The sequence below is a fragment of the Lepidochelys olivacea genome, assembly GCF_965140295.1.
Source record: "Lepidochelys olivacea isolate rLepOli2 genome assembly, chromosome: 9".
Classification (NCBI taxonomy): domain Eukaryota; kingdom Metazoa; phylum Chordata; order Testudines; family Cheloniidae; genus Lepidochelys; species Lepidochelys olivacea.
The window spans coordinates 49,158,154-49,176,615 of NC_140419.1; the positions used below are offsets into that span (position 1 = coordinate 49,158,154).

At 43.6% G+C, this 18,462-nt stretch overlaps 1 protein-coding gene across 5 annotated transcripts in view; it reads left to right on the top strand.

Moving 5' to 3' along the window:
• ARMC8 (armadillo repeat containing 8) overlaps positions 1 to 18,462 on the top strand; it is a 181,132-nt gene that overhangs the window by 124,923 nt on the left and 37,747 nt on the right. For all 5 annotated transcript variants that reach the window (XM_084640229.1, XM_084640230.1, XM_084640231.1 and 2 more), the window contains 3 exons: positions 3,950 to 4,010; positions 9,149 to 9,349; positions 11,484 to 11,579. In XM_084640229.1, the coding sequence (XP_084496355.1) occupies positions 3,950 to 4,010; positions 9,149 to 9,349; positions 11,484 to 11,579 (358 nt within the window). The remainder of the gene's footprint in view (positions 1 to 3,949; positions 4,011 to 9,148; positions 9,350 to 11,483; positions 11,580 to 18,462) is intronic.

An 18,462-nucleotide genomic window follows, 5' to 3' on the forward strand; every position in this document is an offset into this window, starting at 1 on the left:
CTATCCTTGGAGGAGTCTAGGGGGTATGGGGCTAGGGTAGAGTAGCTGGCACAGCCCACTCAGCAGTCAGTGGGATCTAGGGGGAGGGGTAGAGTAGCAAATATCCTCTGCCCTTACAGCAGCCAGAAGGCTCAGGAAGGGAGAGAGGAGCCAGCAAGTGACTTCTTCTTTCTCATAGCTAAGGGATATGGAGCTTCATATTTTTCAAACACTCACTAGCTGTTCTCCACAAACAGGACCCAGGCACAGCACCCCATAAGAAATTCCTGTACCACCTCCCACTTGCCAGCAGAGGGGGCTGGGCTTATCACCAAATGCTATCTCTGGACCTTGCTGATGGGGACCCCCAACCCTTCTGAGCTTGTGCGTTTAATCCTGGAGCTCGTAGTGTTTGGTGGATTTTTCGATCCAAGATAGTCTGTCTGATTCTTTGGATTGAGTGTCAGAGCAAGAGTGGACAGGCTTTCCATCCTCCCGGATGGAGTTCCACATAGTTTTGCAAGTGGGAGTTCTCAGTGCACTGGGTGAAATGTGTTTAACTGTCTGGAAGAGGGACCTGTGGTCTCACAACTGGTGAAAATCTGTGTGGAGCATCTGCATCCATTACTGGTTACTGTTAATGGTTGTTAGCTGTCAATCCTTATATATGCTGTCATTTGGCTTTAAAAGTTAACAACTTCACAAATTACGTTGTCTGTAACCTCCCATATTGGGGGAAAACCATTGAGAAGATAGTGTTGATTCATCTCCCATAGCATTTGGAGTCCTCCACTTCCTGGGTCCCTACCCGACCATTTTATGCCTGTGCAAGGCAAAAAAGCCTGTGCAAATCTCATTGGTTGACCTCCTTTAGGCAAGGGTCAGAGACCAAGGGTTCATGCTGATGTTGTTAAATTTATCAGCTGCCCCCAGTATGGTTGGTTGGTTGAGAGTGCAATGGGCAATTTCTCTTAGGCTACCTCTTGGCTTGGAGCTGGGGGAGAGATTCCCAGTTCATGTAGACATGCCCACACTAGTTCTCCATGGAACTAGCAGGCTAAAAATAGTGGGGTAGCATGGGCAGTGGCAAGTAGCAGCATGGGGAAGCTTCCCTGAACATGTACCCATGTGGGTTTGTACTTGGGGCGGCTAGCTTGTGCTGTCACTTGTCACTGCCTGTGCTATCCTGGTGACGCTGCTATGTATAGCACGCCAGCTTGAAGAGAGCTAGCATGAGTGTGTCTGCGCATTCTGGGAATCATACCCCTGGTTCCAATAGTAGATGTAGCCTTTAGAAGGATCTTGCATGGAGAATCACACAGGAGTCCTTTCTATCTTCCCCATCTTTCATTGCTTTTATGAGATAAGAGGAGATAGTGAGCTGTTATGGCTTGCAATTTTCTCCATGTAAAAATGAAATATCTGCATCTTTTTCATCAAATCTGGATTGGCCCTTTTCTTGCTTTCCAAATACCTGGCCATGATCAGGACCTGGACAAAAGTGGGCTGGTTGCTTTAGGCTCTTGCTTGGCGGGTCAGAGTTATGCTACCAGGCTCAAGGAAGCATCTTAAGAAAATGTCAGGAGCTTTGTCTGTATTCTCAGCTTAACATGTACAACTGCCTGTTGTCATAGTGGTTTTCAGTATACTTCTACAAGTCCAGCACAATGGGGGCCTGACTGGAACTTCTGGGCTCTGCTGTAATACAAATGATACCAGGGTTTTTCTGGATCTAAAATGGTTACTGGTTTCCCAGATAGCAGCACTGACTGACTGACTACCCCATTAGCAGTCTGCAATTTTTATAATACGTAGTCCTCCCATGAGTGCAGGGGACTGCACTAAATGACCTCTCGAGGTCCCTTCTAATCCTACAATTCTATGATAATGTAACTTCCATAGTTTACCCTTCGAAAAATCTTTCTGTAGCTTTGGTTACTCAGACTGCCTTTCTTGCACTAAAGCATAGTGAGGCTAGTTTAAAGTGAAATACTGTTAAGTATGTCTGTACGGTATTGAACTTGTTTAACTAGATGTTTTAAAAATCACACTAAGTTAAACTGTTGCAGCTGTCCATGCAGACAAGTCCTAAATGGATTAGGAATTGCTTTAAGCTAAACTGAAATAAGCCTCTCTTAAACCAAAATAAATATGTCCATACAGAAGTTTACATTAATTTAACTAAAACTGATTTAAGTTAAAACAGTGCAACTTCCTTGTGTAGACGAGTCCTAGCTGGGCCGAAGACGCAGCTATTTGAGAGACAGGCTATCTCCTTCTAACCAATCACAGAAATTACAAATGCGTGCAAACAACAAAAAACAAATCCTGTTGGTTTTGTGAGGTTGGTAATGTCAATCTCAGTGAAATATCCCTGCTGTGGGCCTCACCTCTGCTGATTGCAAGATCCCATCTGCTCGCTTTTAAGGGAGAGTTGTAATGTGACCTCTTTAACTTAGCCTTTTCTTTATTGCAGGTTTTTAGCTGAGTGTATCATTTGTTGATGGGTGGCTTAGGGCAAGATCAAATCTATTACCTTTGTAGAAGTACTTGTTTTTAATTATGTACATGTAAGTGGTGCCAGATACCATGACAGTAAGTACTTGGATATCTATGACTTCCTAACCGCCATCACTACTTACTCCGGAGCAGTTAACACAGACCTCAATAGACTGAGGGTTTTCTCCCTTTTTAACTTTAATTTTGACATGTAAATAATTTATTTTTGTTCTAATTTTGGCAAACTTCTTAAACTTGTACATGATTTTTTAAATTTAAATGGATAGCTGGACCAAGCAGGAACCTGACATTTCCTGAGAGACCCCTCCAGCATCATTAGAAATGTAGAAGACATAATAGCTCCCATTGCACCTTTCTTTTGAGACACCAGGGGATCCTCCAAGAAGCCTGAGATGACCTCCATCCCACCTAGGAAAATATCTTGGAGTGTCTTTCAGATCCCACTTTCCCTCCAATACTATACACCCTGAGAAATTACCTATTGCCTTTAAGTACCTCTGATTCTTCTCCAACAAGCCTGTAATAACCTCACCCAATTTTCCTCAACCCACAATTCCATGATACCTTTCTTGTCACCCTCCATCTAGCCAGTGTGTCCTTAACCCGGCTACCAGTCTTTCCTGTACCCCTTTCCCAATGCCACAGTCTCAGGGAGTACTTTTCAAAGAACATAGGGTGTTTAGTAACCACCCTGGTATCTGGAAGGAGGGCACGCTTTCTTCAGGTACCATGATGCTCAGTTGATTGTGAGAACACAAACAAGTTAATTTGCGTGCAGCTTTTTTTATTTTAAAGAAGATTAACTACAAAATGCTGCTTCACTACAGTGTTAGGGCTGAACGTTTAAATTCAAAAGTTAGGAAATCCAAAATGTAAGGCTCCATAACAACATGTACTCTGCCATTTTATGCACATGTAACTCAAGTCAGGAAAGCACGTAGCACATGCTTACATGCTATCATGAATAGGAATGGATTTAAGTCCTGTTTACTTCAATGGGATTTAAGCACATGCTTCAGTCGTGGCCTAATAGGGATACTTTCCTGAATCAGGGCAATAACCTGGTTCTCTGGTGCATTTTATACTTTGTGTCTTTTAAACGTAGGTCCCAATTCTGTTCTCACTGATTTTGATAAAATTATTCCAAACTTATGGTGGTGTTAGCAAGAGCAAAACCTAACCGATCTTACCATTGCTAGTCACTTCAGGGTTTGACAGCTAAGTCTTTAAAGCTGCATGTAGAAAAATAAAATGTATTATTCAAGTATTTAACTGTCTGAAATGGTGTAAGGAATGGTGTCTGAGCCCAGTAAAACTTCATGTGTTGGAATGGGTGTTATAACAAAGTCAAGTAGTTATTCCGTTAGCACAGCCATTCTTTTTACAATAACTTTTTAATGTTTATAAAAGCTGGAAGTAAGTGAGTTTATATTCTGCTGTCTTGTTACAGCCTTACTTACATGTGCAGGGCAGGAGCAATCCAGACAGATGATAACTGCATTGTTTTAAAGGTAAGCTGGTTACATAATTTGTTTGACATTTAAGCAGCAGTTAAACCAGAGTTTTATCACACTATGTGTTTGTCACTATTTTATTTGTGTACATCTGTAATAAAGTGTTACAAAAGCACTGTTGATTCTATGGGGGAGAGTTTCAAAGGCAAAGTGCAGTTAGTTGTCCAGGTCTCTTTAAAAATTAGATGCTTAGCTCCCATTTATGCTTTTGAAAATCTCCTTATGTATCAATACATTCATTATAAATATTTAATAGTGATGACATTTTAATTCTGTTTATTAAGCTAGTTACAGTAAGTCCGAATCCAGGAAAAAAAAGTTTGGTACAAAATCCATTTTATATTTGTCAAGTTGCAGAAACTTTAAAAGTTGCACTGCAGTATTGGACAATCATTTGGAAAGAACATGCAAAACTACTTATCAGGCTCCCGTTTGAATGCAAGTGAAAATCTATCATTCGTGATTGATTGTTTTAAGAAACAGTATTCAACAGATGGTACTCTGTGCTTCCTTCAGTTTAAATTTTTTAATCTGAAAAAGCATCTCTGCTAATTATAGTTTCATAAAATATTTTTCTTAAGGATCTGTCTGGATATTTTTGTGTTCATCATTCCGTATATGGTGGCGGGCAAGTGAAATCTTTGATACTGTTATCGTGGTGTGTTGGGTATGATTTGTATATCCAGCCTTCTGTCAGGAAATTGCCATTTTAGAGCACCCCTATAGGAATTACACAACTTTGTGGTTAGTTATAGAACCATGGCTAGCACTGACAACTAGAATGTTCATGTATCAACTAGAGATCTGAACATTCTAGAGCTGAGGGATACAAAGAATGTGCCCTCTTAAGTATTTCTCACTTCCTCATTGTATGCTAGACAATGCAGTCAAAGAACCTGTGCATTCCCTTGTTCAGTCTGTTAATTGTTTGAATAGTAGTAGAATTTGGTAGGTTTAAGAGCTGTCGGTCCAGTGAGACTTCTGTATCCATCATCCCAGATGATGGGAAACAGTTCAGGTTTAAGAAATACACAATCTAGATGTAAAAAGAAAAGGAGTACTTGTGGCACCTTAGAGACTAACAAATGTATATGAGCATAAGCTTTCGTGAGCTACAGCTCACTTCATCAGATGTGTGGTCGAGCAGCGTTCACAGTATCTCTTTGACATGTATGATCTTCTTGCCCTTACCTGGGAGTGGGAGGAAACTCCTGCTGTGGATAAGGCTTAGCAGCCAAAGAGTGGAACCAACTCTCATCAGAGTTGTCAGCAGCAAAACATTATCCTCTCCCAAACACTTCAGGTCTCAGATTTGAAGTCTTTTCATAGAAGAGGTGGTTGTCCTTGGCCCTGAGGGGCTTGTATGTGTGATCCTAGGTTCCATCCCCTCCCATGAGGGGACAACTGATTGTTCTCCACAAGCCTCAGAGTACCAGGAATCCACGATACAACTGACAGCTGTACTTACAGCACTGTGAGGACTAAAGCAAAGAAGTACTTGTCTTCTCTGTCTCACTTAATTGTGCTCCAGTGCTGATGTCTCCTCAAAGCATCAATCTGTGCCAGAGGGGCTTTCAGCAATCTCTTTGTTCAGATCTGTCCTTGAGGCCTATGAAATCCTAAGAGCAAGAGTTGTTCAGGAAATGGAAAGGCATATGGTGCCTGAGTTAGTCCCTCGCCTAAGTGCTGTGAGCCGGAGGAGGGGGCGGGGAACAGCATTGTAGATCCCTGTCCTCTTCACACATTTGTTCAAATTAATCTTCTCATCTCTTCCTCCTTTTCTCCAGGAGTTGGTAACCTGCATGACTCAGGCTTGTAGTATCCCTTTTATCTCAGTTCAGGGTAAATTCCAACCACAAACTATTCGACCTTCTTTGAGCTAAGGTGCTTTGCGAATCTGCTGGAGGGGTTTGGTCCATCCCAGTTACAGTTTCAGTAACAAGAAGTCCAGACTCTTATCAGGTTTCCTGTATGGTTGAATTCTTCTTAATTGCCCAGTTTCTGGATTATTGGTAGTGGCAGCAGATTTTTAAATGGCAAAATTCAGCAGTGTTTTCCATCTACCTGCTTTAATAGTAAGGAAGATGCCTCTGCCTAGGAGGAAATTGTATTTCTCTGCTACCTTAGCCATGAGAGTGAGTAATAATCCACTGCTCCTGGGACATTACAATGATTCCAGATGGAGTAAGGTTTCCTTCTTTATAAATCTGGTTCTGAAGATCAGTGACAGATTTTGTTCAAAAAAAGAAAAGGAGTACTTGTGGCACCTTAGAGACTAACCAATTTATTTGAGCATAAGCTTTCGTGAGCTACAGCTCACTTCATCAGATGCATACTGTGGAAAGTGTAGATCTTTTTAGCTAACCAAAAAGATCATCTAAACTTTCCACAGTATGCATCCGATGAAGTGAGCTGTAGCTCACGAAAGCTTATGCTCAAATAAATTGGTTAGTCTCTAAGGTGCCACAAGTACTCCTTTTCTTTTTGCGAATACAGACTAACACGGCTGTTACTCTGAAACCTGTCAGATTTTGTTCACTGACCAGAAGAGGCAGGATGGTGCTTGGAGATTATTTTGTAGCTCTGATAAGGTGTCTCAGTTCTTAGTCCTGTCTCATGAAGATTACCTCAGGAAGTACAGCTGTAAAATCGTCATGTCTTTGTGAGTCCTGATTTTGTCGATTTAGCAAAACAGATTGAACTTTTCCACTTTCCAAGGTATCAGGTTCATGACCAGGTCTACTGGGTTTTCAGAGCCATAGGAAATATTAGGCCTTTGAATTCCAAAGCAGGTCTGAGTTCCAACAGCCTGCTTTCTCATCCTGTTTTTAGTCTCACCAGAAAGGGAGATCCAATCGGTCTGTGCAAATCTTTCCCTAATAATCAGAGGTCACCTCCCTCTACTTCAAACGTATCTGTAACTGCTGTGACTCAGTGGCAGTTTGAAGGTTTACACGGGACCTCTATAACTAGTCCTCAATTCTACTCCTACCCTTTTTCACTTCCTTGGGACTGTCCAATTTCAAGGAATAAAAACCGATCACTTCAGTTCTATAGAAAACTGAAAAAAGCTGTATCCTCCAGTTTTGAATTCATGCCAGAATCCAACCTCTTCCCCATCCCATTTCATGTAAATTAAAATGAATGGAACATGTGGCTAAATCCTTTTATCAAAGTACAAAATGCTATTACTAACCCCATTTTACCGCAGGACAGCTAAGGACTTGGAGAGGGGGGTTACTGAGCTAATATTCTCTAGACCCAAGGTTCCCTTTTTCCAGGATCAAAGCACACCAAAGTCTGAAATCACTTGTTTAAAAAACAGTCCTTAAAAATGAAGGTCTCAGTTTCCTTCTGTTCTTCAGAAAAGAGAAACCATAAATCCAGAAAAACCCTCTTCCCAGGGCAGAAACAGACCTCAGTCTCTGGTCTCTTCCTTCCTCAAGAAAGTGAGGTAGAAAATCCCATGTAAGCTTTAAGCAAACACTCTTTCTTCAGGATTGAGATATGGAAAAGCCGTAAAGAAACTTTAAACAAACTCACCTGTCTTAGAAATCTCACTTCTCTGGGAGCTGATTTCCCTCATTGTGGCTGGATCCATGCCCCCAGCAACGACCTACCTCTTCCTTTTAAGTACTCCTGGATAATTTCCAGAGAGGCTAAAACAGGGGTGGGCAAACTACAGCCCAGAGGCCACATCCGGCCCTCGAGCTCCCGCCGGGGAGCAAGGTCCAGGGCTTGCCCTGCTCTGGTGCTCCAGCCAGGGAGCGGGGTCCGAGGCTTGCCCTGCTCTGGTGCTCCAGCCGGGGAGCGGGGTCCGAGGCTTGCCCTGCTCCATGTGGCTCCTGGTAGCAGCGGCATGTCCCCTCTCCAGATCCTCTGTGTAGGGGCAGCCAGGGGGCTCCGCACGCTGCCCCCACAGCTCCCATTGGCCAGGAACTGAGGCCAATGGGAGCTGCAATGGCAGCTCCTGAAGAGGGGGCAGCACGCAGAGCTGTCTGGCCAGCCTAGGAGCGGGACATGCCGCTGCTTCTGGGAGCTGCTTGAGGTAAGCACCGCCTGGAGCATGCACCCTGACCCCTCCCAACCCCCTACCCGAGCCCTGATCCCCCTCCTGCCCTCAGTCCCAGCCCAGAGCACTCTCCTACACCCCCAACCCACAATCCCTCTACTGTGGCAGATTGCTGCATGTCTGATCCCCAATAACTCTTTGGTGGCAATGTCATTAGTGGAAAACTAGATTACTTACTAGTAATTGGAGTCCTAATAATATATGGTCTCCACAGACCTATACTCCCTCACACTCCTTTCCTGTTGCATCAGGCCCTCTGTTTTTCCAGTCCAGGGGACATTAAATGAATAAGGAGAGGCCACATGCCTCTTTTTAATCTTCGTCTCACTGCTCATCTCCATGAGGGATAGCCCATGGACCTCTCTTGGGGCTTTCTGCTTTCAGCCATTCTCAGGTCTCACAGCTTGATATGCAGATTCCAAGAGTTGGACTACATGAAGGCAATATTTTTTTAGCACTCCTGTTACTGCTAAGGAACTCAGCTTTTTTTATTTACACCATGAGTATGAGACATAAATCATTGCAACATGTTCTTGTTAGTTTTTTTTGTTTCGGAATCAGTCTATTTCTACTGCCAGAAGCTGCTTCTTGTGGCAATACTGAATTGGGAATGTTTAGAATCAAAATGGGATACTTGATGTGCTCATTTTTACCTTGGTACCTAGAAGCCTCTTGCATAGCAGTGCGGGTGAGTTCTGGGGACAAATCATAGGGTTCTTTTCTACAGCACAGCTTTGCAAGTAAAGACTATTAAGTAGACATATGAACTTCCATACAGAACATTTTGGTTGTGGGTCCTTTCTGGACATGACGTTTGCAAGGAGTATTATGACCAAAAAAGATGGCAGGAGAGAACCCTATAGTGCAGTGATGACTGCTAAGAAGAGCCTATAATTAAATAAGTTGAACTTAATTTGTGTGTATATTCCCACAACCATTTGAACCGTTTTTCTTTAAGAGACTTTGGTGAGGAAAATTGCTCTCGACATCAAACTGAAATGGAATCTATAAAGACTTACGGGTTATCTTCTCTGAAAATAAAGTTGAATTCTGTACCCTCCAGACACTGCCAAGTTTGGTTCGGATGTGTAGTAAGGAGAGATTGCTGGAGGAACGAGTAGAAGGAGCCGAAACACTTGCCTATCTAATTGAAACAGATGTTGAGCTCCAGAGAATTGCCAGTATTACAGACCATCTTATTGCAATGCTTTCTGACTACTTCAAGTATCCCAGCTCAGTCAGTGCAATCACCGATATCAAAAGGGTATGTGTTTTTTCTCTGTCAGTTCAGAACTTCTCAGAGTACATGAAAGAGATTTTGAAACTGCAAATGTGTGTCTTGAGTACTCAGAACTTTAATTAAAATGGTCTTTCAATTGTTGCACTGCTGTATTAATGCCTGATCCTACACCTCTTGAAATCAGTGGGAGTTGGATCAGGCCCTCAATGTTTTTGGCTCTTTAGGCACAAGACCTTTCTTTTGTTGTATGACTCTCCCTCCTCCCACACTGAGGAGCAACATTCCAGGCAGATAACACTGTAGGAGCAGTGAGCAGGCAAAGGCCTGTTAACCAAGCACTCTGCAAAGCACCTACTACACCACCTTCTAGACCGTTCTTTAGCCTCCTTTGCAATGGGAGCATGGAGTTGCAGACTCAGTCTCCCTGTCTTGCTTACTCTCTCTAACTCCCCCCCTCACTGGGGAAGGGAGAATATAAGAAAGGAATGTTGATCCCAGGAATGGAAAGTATTCTTGGCCTTCCCCCGCCCCTTCTTCCACTGATTTGGAATGTACTCCAGAAAGACAAAGGCCCTGTAATCCTATTTGGTTCTGGAATAGCCCGGGAAAGCACAGTTGGCAGATTTAGTTCCCAAACTCCTATAATATGGGGCTGCTCCTGCATACCCATGTTTACAAAATGCTCTGAGAGCCACACAGGAAAAAATACCACATAAGTACAAAGAATTGTTAGCCAAATTTTAAATGGAATAAACAAGACAAAAAAAGAGGTTCAGTAATTGGCTGGGAAGCATTAGACATTGGCTAGAGAATCAAAAAACCAACATTCCAGACCTGAGTCTGACACTGTGTTTTTAACACTTTTTATGAATGTCCACAGCAAAGATCAGCGGCATTGCACATGTATGCCTAACTCAGCCATGTGGTGAGTGTATTTTGTGAAATGGATAATATCTTGTAAATTGTAGATGGAATGAGGCAGGGCTCTGCAGGATAAATTGATTGTCCTATTTAAAAATTGTATATAATCATGAAGTAATATACTGTACTGTAATGTGGATGCACTGGGGCAGAGTTAAGCTTATTCAGACAACCTTGCCTTTGGCATTTCCTGACTTTTGAGTGCTTTACCCTGCAACCTCAACATTCCCTTGACAATGTTTTTCATGTTGAATTAAATAGATACCATTGCTTCATCTGTTGGAGCCTTTCGGCCAAAGTTCTAAGAGCCGTTCTGGTCCTTTAATGCCATTCATTTTTATGGGACTGCAATCTGGATCCTGTGGCACCTTAAAGACTAACAGATTTATTTGGGCATAAGCTTTTGTGGGTTAAAAAAAAAAACACTTCTTCAGATGCATGGAGTGAAAATTACAGAAATAGGCATAAATATGTATTGGCACATGAAGAAAAGGGAGTGAGTTACCTTACAAGTGGAGAGCCAATGTTGAAGGCCAATTCAATCAGGGTGGATGTGGTCCACTCCCAATAATTGATGAGGAAATGACTGTAAGGTAAGGTAACTCCCTTCTCTTCATGTGCCAATATATATTTATGCCTGTTTCTGTAATTTTCACTCCATGCATCTGAAGAAGTGGGTTTTTTACCCATGAAATCTTATGCCCGAATAAATCTGTTAGTCTTTAAGGTGCCACTGGACTCCTCATTGTTTTTGTAGATACCAACTAACACGACTACCCCTCTGATATCTAGATCCTAGTAAATCTAGTTGTTTTCCCCCAATCTGACCATGTAACTCTTTCTGTGGGGTGGACATGGCGAAAGGAGGACATTTTGGTCTGACTTGTAGAGGAGGAAGAGAGTGGGACTCATTTTGTCTTGGAAAATGTAACTAATCTCATCCTGTATTTTGAGAGGTTGCATACATATGTTTCTTGGTTATTACTGTTTATCTGTATAGGCTACAATTCAGCAAAGCACTCACATGTGTGCTTAACTTTAATTATTGACTTCAATGGGACATAAACACATACTCAAAGTTAATCTACAGTTTCAGTGGTGATCCTGCCTCTTTGGTGTGTAATGCGATCAAAACTCAAGTAAACAGGCACTAACCTATAACGCTTAAGAAAATACCATGTGCAAGTATAAATGATCTCTCATAAAGTATCTGACTTTGATTTACTTTTTTCAATAGCTTGACCATGATTTAAAGCATGCTCACGAACTGCGCCAGGCTGCATTCAAGCTGTATGCTTCACTTGGAGCAAATGATGAAGACATTCGGAAGAAGGTGAGTCTGAGAGAGGGTCATCCTTTGGTATTGGCAGCCGTCATGCAGGGAGTGACATCAACCTGGAAGTCATGGTGGAGTGCATTATCACTGATTGAGACAAAGCAGAGAGAATAAAAGCATAAGTGAAGAATGACTAGAATGCAACTTTGGTTTTTGTTCTCGTGTGAACATGTTGGATTTACAAATAATGTGTTATGTTAACCTTATGGTGCAGTTCTTCTGCATGAGTTCCAGAGAAATTTGATTTCACGCTGTGATGCAACAAACGCTATGACAAAATATAATACTATAAATGCTTATTTATGGAAACACCTCCTTTCTAATGCCATAAAGAAATTCACATCTCTCGTATATTGTCCTTCAATATATGGCCTAGTTTTATTCTTAATTTTTGCTAGTATGCAAATATTGTGCATATAAAGCTTTAAGTGATGTGTTTATGGTAAGTGGTCAGCGGAAATTAAAAATCTCTAAAAATGGTTTTGATATTGTAGCATATCCCTTTATTCTTCTTCTAGCAGTGTCCTTATGGGTGCTCCACTGAGGTGTATCGGTGCCCCTGCACCTCTAATCGGAGAAATTTGGTAGGAGTGTTCACGTGCAATCTCCCTCCCTTGTGGTCTGCCTCTAGCCTATCTAGCACTGCATGGGCAAACTGCCTTCAGTTCCTTCTCGAACACCTTTGGCCTCGAATGGAATGAGCAGTAGTGTCTTCCTTCTTTACATTGATAGTGTTTAATATAAATGGTAGCTATTCTTAGAGTTTCCATTTCTTTTTAGTAGTCTAGAGGTTCCATTTTTCAGTTTAAAAAAAATGATGGAGTGCATTATCTCCCCTCCCCCCCCCACACACACACACAGACCCACTCTCCTGTTGGTAATAGCTTATCTAAAGTGATCACTCTCCTTACAATGTGTATGATAATCAAGGTGGGCCATTTCCAGCACAAATCCAGGGTTTAACAAGAACGTCTGGGGGGGGGGGGGAAACAAGGGGAAATAGGTTACCTTGCATAATGACTTAGCCACTCCCAGTCTCTAGTCAAGCCTAAGTTAATTGTATCCAATTTGCAAATGAATTCCAATTCAACAGTCTCTCGCTGGAGTCTGGTTTTGAAGTTTTTTTGTTGTAATATCGCAACTTTCATATCTGTAATCGCGTGACCAGAGAGATTGAAGTGTTCTCCGACTGGTTTATGAATGTTATAATTCTTGACATCCGATTTGTGTCCATTGATTCTTTTACATAGAGACTGTCCAGTTTGACCAATGTACATGGCAGAGGGGCATTACTGGCACATGATGGCATATATCACATTGGTGGATGTGCAGGTGAACGAGCCTCTGACAGTGTGGCTGATGTTGTTAGGCCCTGTGATGGTGTCCCCTGAATAGATATGTGGGCACAGTTGGCAACGGGCTTTGTTGCAAGGATAGGTTCCTGGGTTAGTGGTTCTGTTGTGTGGTATGTGGTTGCTGGTGAGTATTTGCTTCAGGTTGGGGAGCTGTCTGTAGGCAAGGACTGGCCTGTCTCCCAAGATTTGTGAGAGTGTTGGGTCATCCTTCAGGATAGGTTGTAGATCCTTAATAATGCATTGGAGGGGTTTTAGTTGGGGGCTGAAGGTGACGGCTAGTGGCGTTCTGTTATTTTCTTTGTTAGGCCTGTCCTGTCGTAGGTGACTTCTGGGAACTCTTCTGGCTCTATCAATCTGTTTCTTCACTTCCGCAGGTGGGTATTGTAGTTGTAAGAATGCTTGATAGAGCTCTTGTAGGTGTTTGTCTCTGTCTGAGGGGTTGGAGCAAATGCGGTTGTATCGCAGAGCTTGGCTGTAGACAGTGGATCGTGTGGTGTGGTCAGGGTGAAAGCTGGAGGCATGTAGGTAGGAATAGTGGTCAGTAGGTTTCCGGTATAGGGTGGTGTTTATGTGACCATCATTTATTAGCACAGTAGTGTCCAGGAAGTGGATCTGTTGTGTGGACTGGACCAGGCTGAGGTTGATGGTGGGATGGAAATTGTTGAAATCATGGTGGAATTCCTCAAGGACTTTAAGAAGAACTTAAGAACTCCGGAGCTCAAGTTGAAACTTCTCCTCATGGAGGGTGCACTTAAGCTGCCAACTGACCTTGGTCCTGAAGCCTCATCAGGATGCAGATTGTCCCCAGAGCCTTCAACCCCCAGAGGGGTGAGATCATGGAAAAAGTCGGCTGACTCCCCCCGCAAAGCCTCTAGAAAAAAGGTTCCAAGCCCTCAAACCTAGTCCTTGACCAGCCAGAGAGGATCCCCGGCATCCTCAGTTATCTCGGTACCAACGGCTCTGAAGTGCGGTACCCAGAAACATCAGGAACCCTCCGCTGAGCTTTGCCATGGCACCTAAAGATCTTTATGTGCATAGGCTTGGAAGCAACTGCACTGTCTGCCAGGGATGAGGACAGAGACTGTACCACCTCTAAGAGATCAGCATTGACAGGTCCACCCTCGGCACTGAGTGCATCAAAGCAACCCTCATCAGAGCATTCCTCCATAAATAGCCATGAGTACTGACAAGTCAGCACCGGCACTCCTTGACAGCACTGAGCAAATCAATTGTACTTCAGGAGTTATGTTTCTTGAGGGATCTTATTGTCACGGAGTAACCAGAGTCCCTGCTACCGGAGCCCCAGTACCAAGCACATCTAGATCACTGGAATCAACAGTGCCACTGGGCCATTTACCCACAGCATCCCAGTCAGCTCCACCCTTCTCCAGCAGGGAGTCATACAGTGACCAGGATGACCATCTCTCCCTGGCCTCACACCATGGATCACCATTGCAACATCAGGGACCTTGAATATTCTGCACACTCCTCCTCTTCCAGAATTGCCTTCCCAATTAACAAGGCACTTCTGGACCCTGCCAAGATGATCTGGTAGATACCGGCGTCCACTGCACCAATGTGCAAAAGAGCCGACAAGAAGTATTACATTCCTCCTAAGGAGGCAGACTTCCTCTTTACGCACCGTCAACGTAACTCTATAGTAGCAGATGCGGTTAATGCACGAGGAAAGCAACATCATGCCAAATCAATCCCATATGATAGAGATTGGAAGAGGACCTTTTGTAGGGGGGATTGTTGGGGGGGGATTGCCCAGTTCCCCTGGCTTCAAAACGTGCCTTTCCTGCAAGGAGGCAATCACAATAATGGACAGACACTCTCATTACATCTGGTTCCTTGGAGAGAGATACATTAGCTAGACCTCTTTGGGAGGAAGGCATACTCTTTGGCGACATTATGATTCAGGGTCACAAACTACCAAGCCATAATGGCTAAATATGACTACATAAAATAAGGGAAACTCAACATGTTTATTGACCACTTCTCAGAGGCACAAAAGGGACAATTTCAGGCCATCGTCAAAGAGGGCCAGTTAGCAGCCAGAACAGTGCTGCAATCCACACTGGACACCACAGACACAGTGGCCCACTCAGTCTCGACTGCAGTGGTAATGAGGTGGGCATCCTGGTTACACCTCTCAGGATTGCCCAAGGAAGTGCAGATGACACTCAAGGATCTCCTGTTCAAAGGGCCCAAACTTTTCACCGGTAAGACTGATGCATCTTTCCACACCTTAACTTAAAGGACTCCAGGGCCACACTACGCTCCCTGGGAATCTCACATAAGGACCGACGAGGAAATACGGTTCACAACCACCTCACAGATCCCGACCACCCCAGTTCCTCTAATCACAACAGTGTTATGGCTCACAGCATAAGAGACCCAGGATGCAAAAGTGAAAGCTGTCATCCTCCCATTCCTCAATCTCTCAACCCTCATTCTCTAAGCATCAGTTTAGTATCATACCTTATGCAGCTGGCAGTATTTTCTCCAATTCCTCACCTTTGGCCCATTCCTCACCTCACCAAAACAACAGCGGACCCTTCACCCCAACTTAATGATCCTCCAACTCCAGGCTTGTCGTCTTCTTGGTTCCAACACTTAGAGAGCAAATACTCTGAGGAGATGAAAAAGGTGTTACTACATAGCATGAAATCTACCACTTGTCGTACTTACCTGCGAAAATGGAAATGATTCCAAATTTGGTGCGATTCCAAACAAGTGGACCCAACATTTTCCTCCATCCCTTCAATTCTGAGTTGCATTGTAGACCTCAAAAGGTCTGGACTCTCTCTTCTTAGTTCACTTAAAGTATATTTAGTGGCCTTCCACCATCCAGTGGACAGGTGTTCAGTATTTGCCCACCAAATGACATGTAGATTCCTTACGGGCATGGGAAACTTCTTCCCACGTGTCAGACCGTCCACCCCAACCTAGGACCTCAGTCTAGTTCTGAGAACATTGACTAAACCGCCCTTCAAGCCTATGGCTTCTTGCTCTGTTATACCTGTCCATGAAGACAGCATTTTTAGTGGCCATTACCTCAGCATGAAGGATAGGGGAAATAGTGGGGTTGATGGCACATCTGCTGTTCATGGTTTTCTTTGAAGACTGTCACCTTGAGGCTACACCCCAAGTTCCTCTCCACCCCAGTAGCCTACTCCTTTCATGTGAATCAGCTAATCCACCTTCCTGGTTTTTTTTGTTTTTGTTTTTTTCAAAAACTACATTGTGATAACAGGGAGGCGATACTACATATGCTGGATGTTAGGAGACCCCTAGCATTTTGCCTGGACAGGACTAAGGACTTTAGGAAGTCTCCTAAACTCTTTCTTTCATTTGCAGAAAGATCCAAGGGTTCTACAATATCAACTCAAAGATTCTTCAAATGGGTCTCTGGTTGCATTAGCCATTGTTACCATGCGTATAACCTGCAGCACTCCACAAGATCTGTTTATACATTGGCGGAGTTTTTTAAAGATGTCCCTATCTCAGAAATCTGCAGGGCAGCGACCTGGGCCTCTGGCCATGCTTTCATGGAATATTATACCATTACTCAAGACTCAATCTCTGATGCCATCTTCGGCTCTGAAGAACTATCATCAATAACAGAAGCCCCAGCACTCCATGGGGAATACTGCTGTGAAATCACCTACAATGGAGTACCCATAGGGACGCTACTCAAAGAAGAAGAGGAAGTTACTCAACTTGTGCAGTAACAATGGTTCTTTAAGATGTGTTGCTCTATGGATGCTCCACAACCGGCCTTCTCCCCTTTACTTCTGTGTCCTTGAGGAGGGGCTCTGCCCTTTGAGTAGAGAAGGAATTGAGGGTGGTTTGCCTGTGCAGTGCTATGTAACCTTGAGATGGGCTGACCAGACACTGCTACCAAAATTCTCCAATTAGGGGAGCAAATACACCTAGAATGAAGCACCCATAGGGTGACACATCTCAAAGTACCATCTTTTCTGCACAAGGTGAGTAACTTCCTCTTGTTTTGCAGTGTAGCATAATGCAAGCTTTTTCTCAGAAGTAAACATAAGGAAGCAGTAATGTTTAAAAGTAGATTCATGGCTAGCTCCTATCAGGCAAACCACACTGGAGATGGCAGTGCAAATAAAATGATGAGTGGCAATTGTAAAATCAGTGTGATCACCAGTGATAATGACCAGAGTATTCTCTCCTACTTGGTTTGTCCTCATCTGTGCATATGAGGCACTTAACTACACTTGGAGCTTGTTAGTTCTGATAGACCTTGACAGATGTTTGTGGTAATCTAAGAGTGAAATATGGCGATAGAATTGCTATGAAAATAAATATTGGATTTTTATTATGAATAAAATAGGATAAAAAAGCAAGAATGACCTATCACAACACACAACACTGCATGATCCAGGTCAGAACTATTAGGCCATGTCTTACAGAACTATTAGACCATGTCTTAAGCTTACAGTGGCACACCTGTACTAATACAGCTGTCCCACTATAAGAGCGCTCGTGTAGCTGTGTTATGCCGACAGGAGAGAGCTCTCCGGTCAACGTAATAAAAACAGCTCAACAAGCGGTGGTAGCTGTATTGGCAGGAGAGCATCTCCCGCCAACAGCATAATGCACCCAAGCGCTTATGCTGACAAAACTTATGTCGTTCAGAGGTGTGTGTTCTTTCACACCTCTGAGTGACAAAAGTTTTTCTGACATAAGTGCTAGTGTAGACTTGTCCTGTGTGTCCTCTTCGTATGACACACTTAAAAAATCTACAGTTGTACATAGTTAGTTTTACAGTTTTTACCATTTTTATTGTTTTTGTTGTAGTTTTTAATAGTTTGATAGTTTTAGAAGTAGGATTGGGGTTCCTATTTGGGGAGTTTTGTTCCCCATGAACACCCCTCCTCCCTGGACCCACATGTTGGTACTGGACCATGCCATAATCCCCAGGCTTTACAATCTGTGCCTCCTGCCCCGCGTTCCTTCTCGAGTCAACGACGAACATCAACTCTGCCTCTTACTGCTTGGGAGAAGCCAACATTGCATCCAGGTGCAGTATCTGCTAGTCCTTCCCTAGCCATACCTGAGAAGGCCGGGCTCTCCGCTTCCAAAAGCACCTCCTGGAAGTCCTCATGAGGCCTCATTTGGACCCTGGCCGCGGAGACACCCCCATCTCCCCTCCATACATCGGGCTGAGGCTGCCAGGAGTGCACCACCAACTATGGAGGCAGAGGCCAGCACTGGTGGTACCACCACTATGGACCCTGCACCGGGGACTAGTCAGGAGGTAAGAAAGCATGTACATAAGCATGGCGATAAGTTTTCCTCTAAGCCTAAGAAGGGAACGAACTCTAGTCATGGGGACAGAGCGTGCCCTAACACGCACAAACATTAAAAAAAGCTGTATAAATCGACAGATCCGCCAGTATTGAGTGCAGACCACACACGTTTAACATCAGCATCCCTGAGAGCCAGAGAGCCATCCAATCCAGGGAAAACCATTCTCCCATTCCAGTTCCAGG